The sequence below is a fragment of the Arachis hypogaea genome, chromosome 16 (genome assembly GCF_003086295.3).
Source record: "Arachis hypogaea cultivar Tifrunner chromosome 16, arahy.Tifrunner.gnm2.J5K5, whole genome shotgun sequence".
Taxonomy (NCBI): domain Eukaryota; kingdom Viridiplantae; phylum Streptophyta; class Magnoliopsida; order Fabales; family Fabaceae; genus Arachis; species Arachis hypogaea.
In genome coordinates, this window is record NC_092051.1 from 145,588,765 (window position 1) to 145,595,391 (window position 6,627).

The window sequence follows — 6,627 nt, forward strand, 5'->3', positions numbered from 1 at the left end:
ATGACGACACGTAAGCAAATAAACTCCCAGACTCAACGTATGAGCGCCACGTCAGCAAATGAGCTCCCCATTTGTATTACTATAAAGATAAAGATAAAGATTTCTAATGACGACACCTAAGCAAATAAACTCCCAGACTCAACGTATGAGCGCCACGTCAGCATATGAGCTTTCCATTTGTATACTATAAAGATAAAGATTTTACTTATTTTTAATATAAAAATAAATAATAAATTTAGTAATTAATTTTTGTGTGTGTATTTAACATTTATATATATAATAACCACTGATACTTGAGGCTATGTATACTCTTTTCATCTTTTGAATATAGTTCTCCCCAATCTTTGATAAAGGAGATTGATATATTAAAAATTAATTATTATATATTTATGTATAAATAAATATATTATTTAATTTATTTTTAATATATATTTTATATCTTAATAGTTGATTTTTCAAGATGTAACATGGTTGTTCTTTTTTTATGTACCAAACATGCTCCTATGCCTATCCTCTATGCCAAAATAAACTAATTTTAAATATTCCATGAGTCTCAGAATTCAAAAGGCATATATATCTGAATATTCGGAGAGAACAATCGAGTGAATAGACTAACAATAATAGAAACAAAAGCACCAACATGAGCATGACATGTTGAAGTAGTAACAATAATAAATGATACATTGACATCTTAAAAGTGAAATAAAATTTTCTCAATATTTTGAGAACAATCTTAATTAAGTGTGAATTTTTTAATACAGCAACCTACTTTGGTTCTGTAAAGTGCCTGAAGAGCACGCTGATCAGTCAATGCGGCACAAAACTAAGTGCTAAATAATAGCAACATCTGCATCCCCTCCTTTGACTCAGTCTGAATCCACACATACAAAATAACCATCATTTATTATTTACTCAATCACATATATCAATATCATTATTATTATTATTGCTCTACTTGGCTCATGGCTGGAAGTGGAACATTTTCAGAGATCATAGATGGTGATGTATACAAATACTATGTTGATGGACAGTGGAAGAAGTCCTCGTCAGGAAAATCTGTTCCCATCATCAACCCCACCACCAGAAACACCCACTACAAGGTTCAAGGTAATTAATTTACATATACCCTTTTAATCTACCATCTCAATTTCTTGTTTTTTTCCTGATTCAAACGATTCTGTGGATCTTCATGTTGGTTTTTACTTACTCTTTTGTTATTTTGTTTGCTTAGTTTATGGAATTGGAAAGTGATAGCATGGTTAGAGCTTTTTTATTTATTTATTTTTTTTTTTGGTTTTTTCCACCGTCAGTGTTTATAGTATTGATCCAATTTTAATTCTGATTGAAAATTTTCAAAATGACAGCTTGTACCCAGGAAGAAGTTAACAATGTAATAGACTCAGCAAAAAAAGCTCAGAAATTGTGGGCAAAGACACCACTGTGGAAGAGAGCAGAGTTGCTTCACAAGGCTGCAGCAATATTGAAGGAGAACAAGGCACCTATTGCTGAGTGCCTTGTTAAGGAGATTGCAAAACCAGCCAAAGATTCTGTCACTGAAGTATGTGTAATTAGTTTGAAAATTCATTCAGAATGCTCACAAAAACTAGCTTTGTACCCACAAAACATGACAAAAATTTCATTCATAGGTAGATTTGTCAGCATTTATGAATATTCATAGATAGAAATAGTAGTTTACTCATCTTTCGCGGGTAGAAAGTTTGTTTCACTTATTCATGGGTAAATTTGTCAATGTTCTGAAGATTGAACATGGAGAAAATGATAGTTTACTCAATACATTTTCAGAATTTCCATTTCCCAATTGGCTCTCTAATATGAAAATGGTATATATGCTATTTTATTAAAGGTTGTGAGATCAGGGGATTTGATATCATATTGTGCTGAGGAAGGAGTCAGAATTCTTGGAGAAGGAAAGTTTCTGGTCTCTGATAGTTTTCCAGGCAATGATAGAACCAAATACTGTCTCACTTCCAAGGTATTTCACTTACTCTTTTGGAGACTAGCATTAACCAAGTTCTTTTTTTTTCACATTGAAATATATCATATAAATATATGTTCTTATTCTTTAATTTCTCTTAGTTTCTCCACCTAATGTCAGATCAAATTAATAAGCATGTATTTTTTGTATGCAGATTCCAATTGGAGTTGTTCTGGCTATTCCGCCTTTTAATTATCCTGTTAATCTGGCTATTTCGAAGATTGCTCCAGCTCTTATTGCTGGAAACTCCATTGTTCTCAAACCCCCTACTCAGGTCTGCAACTATTTTTGCTTATAAATTATTATGATGATTTTACAATGATTAAATAAAGTTAGACTAAACTAGCAATTTTAGTTGTACTCTCAAAGATACATTTGACATCAGTTTAATCTCAGAAAGATTTGTGACAACAATTTACACTTTGAAGATCATGTCTATGCCCATCAGAGTGATGAACAAGGTGGCACGTGTATTCTGTTTGTTTGCTGTCATATAAATTTATGAAGGACACGGTTACATACAGACACCCATAAAAGACATGTATTTTGTGTCTCTTCGAAATGTTGAGACCCTGGTTTCTGATTCGAGACACTGAATTCTGTACAATTTTATGATTAAAACACATTTGTGTTGTTCAAGATGTCTATGTTTTTTACAGGGTGCTGTTGCTGCACTTCACATGGTGCATTGCTTCCATTTGGCTGGTTTCCCTAAGGGCCTTATTGGCTGTGTCACAGGAAAGGGTTCTGAGATTGGTGACTTTCTTACAATGCATCCAGGTGTGAACTGCATAAGGTAAACTTCCTCTTCACTTCATCAACTGCTTCATACAAGTGTTTTGTGTTGTCCACTATTACTTGTAAAAGGTTCACTCATCGGATAATCGATCTCTCGAACTTTTCTAAATGTGCATACTGACCATGCTGACAAAGACAAACTTTCTATAAAAAATAACACAGCATTTAACAAAGTTTAAGGGATCAGAATTCCACATTTGAGAAGTTTAGGTGAGTAATTTGCACATAGTTCAAAATGCAAGATAACTTGGAAGTTTTTGTTATTAGTATAGATGTTTTAATAGGAAAGATCCTTTGAGTTCCTTTTGTTATTAGTACAGATGTTTTACAAGTTGTAGTTGAAAGATTTGACATCTAACTCACCTTAATCCTCAGTTTCACAGGTGGAGACACTGGGATATCAATATCAAGAAAAGCTGGCATGGTTCCTCTTCAAATGGAGCTGGGTGGAAAAGATGCTTGCATTGTTCTTGAAGATGCTGACTTGGATTTGGCCGCCGCTAACATCGTAAAAGGAGGCTTCTCCTATAGGTAACAAGAACAATGCGACACGATAATATATCCAATTGCTTAATCTGAACCTTGTGCTGGATTTATCATATTTCTAATAATAGGGTCTAGATATCGAAGATAAAAGGGTAGCCCGATGCACAAGTAACGCTCGTCAATGCAGGGTCCGAGAAAGAATTGCACTCAAAGAGTGTAATGTAGGAAATCTATAGTTAGGAAATCAATTTCTTTACTTGAAACATATCCAAAGAAGGAAAACATTTCATGAAAGGACCATCACTATCATATTCTTGTTTAATCATTTAACTGGAATGAATATCATTAAAAAATCTTTACACTAATTCAATCTTTTGTTAAATTAAACATCAGGACCTACCATGTTTAAGCACAACAGATATAGCTCATTTCTAGATTCATAAGAAGGACAATTCTTAATTTCCTAACTCAAACACTGACAAACTATAAATTATATAATATTCTGTGTTCAGTGGCCAAAGGTGCACAGCAGTGAAGGTTGTTTTGGTCATGGAAAAGGTGGCGAGCTCTCTCGTTAAGAAAGTCAACGAAAAAGTTGCAAAGCTAACTGTTGGTCCGCCGGAGGATGACTGTGACATCACGCCGGTTGTGACAGAGTCCTCTGCTAACTTCATTGAAGGGTTGGTAATGGATGCTAAAGAGAAAAAGGCAACATTCTGCCAGGAATACAAGAGGAAAGGGAATCTCATATGGCCATTACTGCTGGATAATGTTCGTCCGGATATGAGGATTGCGTGGGAGGAGCCGTTCGGACCAGTTTTGCCAGTTATCAGAATAAATTCTGTTGAAGAAGGAATCCACCATTGTAATGCTAGCAATTTTGGTCTTCAGGTATTCATATAGCATCACTTTTAAACAATATGCATAACTGGAAGGATAAGAGAACCTTCATTCAAAATTATTGCAATTTATGTTTCATTATTTTTTGATTCATTTCACTTTTTTGGGTGGATATCTTTCAAATATTGTTGTCATCATTGTTATTTTTTCTATATCACACTTGAGACCTTATGGATTAAGTATTTTCTTCATGAAGTGGAGTTGGTTATATGGATTAATAGGGTTACCACTTCTCATCATTCTTGTCCATTTAACACTACAACATGTTGATTATAATTATAGGAAGCAACTAGCTCCAACACAATCAGTTCATTGATCCATGTCCATGATTATTTCCTTTTTTGTGTAATTTAGGGATGTGTCTTCACAAGTGACATAAACAAAGCAATAATGATAAGTGATGCAATGGAGACAGGAACAGTTCAAATTAATTCAGCTCCAGCTCGCGGACCAGATCACTTTCCATTTCAGGTGAAATCTTTCTCCTCCTCCATCTTAATTATTCTCAAGTTTAAATGTAGAATTAAAATTTATTTTGGGAAGTTTGATAGTAGAATTGATTGGTTCTAACTTGACCTAAAATCTAACGCTTGGGATTGAGTTAGGCCTATCCAATCTCAATTCTAATACTGCTTCAGATGATCATTCTTAGGAGAAAAAGGTGTGTATTACAAGTCACACATTATTCCAAAATATGATTTTTAGATAGCTAATAAGTGCGAGACATTCTTTACTTTTTTTTTTTTTTTTACCAAAGATAGGGAGATTCGAACCCGCGACCTCTTAAGTGAATATGGAGATATTATGTCATTTGATCTTCACTTTTTAAACTAGCTTTTGGAGTTGAGTTAGATTCGTTACATTCTAATATTTACCCATGAAAGTTAAAAAAATATTATTCCAGTAAACATTCTTAAAAACTGATTTGTGCAGGGTATTAAGGATAGTGGAATTGGTTCTCAAGGAATCACCAACAGCATTCATATGATGACAAAGGTTAAGACTACAGTAATCAACTTACCAGCCCCATCTTACACCATGGGATGAAGTAAATAATATTAGTAATAATAATGCCAAATAAACATATATAATTAGGAGGACGTACTTCCAATCTCTCATGCATTATGGAGTGCCAATCTTTGAGGGGTTTGCTCCCACATATATATATATATATATATATATATATATATATATATATATATATGCAATGCTATGTCACTATCTATGGCTATTTGTACATTATGTAGGGTATGGATATTGAATAATTTTATGGCTCTATTTCTCCATGAATGATGGTTTTGAGTTTTTTATATTCAAAAATCATATGATAATTCTACACAAATTAGTTATTAATGTGATGCAGAATAAACATTCCAAAATATTTAATTATAAATAAAAAAAGTTTCAAATAGAAATGTGATATAGATTTTTTTTTTTTTTTTTGTCCGAAGCACAGTTAAATACAAAAGAATCATCAGTTCTCTCTTACATAAATGTTTATGACTTTTAAGAAGTGACTATGCATGATAACCCTAATTCGATGCAAAGAGTTTGGTACTTTGGTTAACTAAACCGATTAGATTGGTTCCCCTATTGCTCTAACTTGGGGGAGTTTAAGTTGTTTAATTTAATTATTATATTCCAAATTCAATATTTAGAATAACAATATGTGCCATAAATTTTGTAGTCAATCTCATATCCATCAAAAAACGAACTTCAATAAAGTCAGACATTAATCGTTTTCTCCCCTACAAGCTACAACTCGTGAGGAAATAATAATAATAATAATAATAATAATAATAATAATAGAAGAGTAAAGTATCGTTTTTTCTTCCACGTTTGGGGTAAGTTTTAAAATTGTACTTAACGTTTAAATCGTCTTATTTAAATAAGTCTCTAATATTTCAAAATTGACTCAATGTTGTCCGGCAGTTAGGGATCTGCTAATAGAATTGACGGCGAGATAAAATTGATAAAATTGTGACGGCGGGATAAAATTGATAAAATTGAGACGATTTTGAAATGTTAGGGATTTAAATAGGACGACAACATTGGGAACAAAAACGATATATAGAAATAAATTTTAATTTTATCCTTCAATAATATCAAATTTTTATGGTACATAGTTATTTAATTATTTTTTAATCACATCTAAGTAAACCACACTTAATCACATTACTTTTATTCTAAATAAATTTATTTTTTTATAATTTTACTCGTAAAGATTTTTAATTATCATGAAATGTTTGTAGAATGACTAGTACATAAACTTGCGAAAAAAATTTTACATATACAATATAGTAATGTGATCCTAGTCATTCTACAAACATTTGATGATGAGTAAAAATCTTTAAGAGAAAAATTATAAAAATTTATTTAGAATGAAAGTAATGTGATTAAGTGTAATTTACTTATATGTGATTAAAAAAATTAAATAACTATGTACC

The 6,627-nt window shown here is 32.1% G+C and overlaps 1 protein-coding gene across 1 annotated transcript; it reads left to right on the forward strand.

The window, feature by feature from the left end:
- Positions 1 to 809: 809 nt before the first annotated feature.
- Positions 810 to 5,466, forward strand: LOC112697555 (NADP-dependent glyceraldehyde-3-phosphate dehydrogenase). Its single transcript, XM_025750787.3, has 9 exons — positions 810 to 1,107; positions 1,365 to 1,558; positions 1,865 to 1,993; positions 2,151 to 2,270; positions 2,656 to 2,792; positions 3,170 to 3,325; positions 3,793 to 4,171; positions 4,535 to 4,651; positions 5,114 to 5,466. Exons 1-9 carry the CDS (start codon positions 963 to 965, stop codon positions 5,225 to 5,227), a joined length of 1,491 nt encoding a protein of 496 aa, XP_025606572.1. The 5' UTR covers positions 810 to 962; the 3' UTR covers positions 5,228 to 5,466.
- Positions 5,467 to 6,627: the final 1,161 nt, after the last annotated feature.

Bases quoted from the DNA above. Each gene is read 5' to 3' on its own strand.
- LOC112697555 (XM_025750787.3), top strand. From the start codon at position 963: ATGGCTGGAAGTGGAACATTTTCAGAGATCATAGATGGTGATGTATAC. The intron at 1,559-1,864 runs GTATGTGTAATT...ATTTTATTAAAG, and splicing joins CCAAAGATTCTGTCACTGAA to GTTGTGAGATCAGGGGATTT. The intron at 4,652-5,113 runs GTGAAATCTTTC...TGATTTGTGCAG, and splicing joins CAGATCACTTTCCATTTCAG to GGTATTAAGGATAGTGGAAT.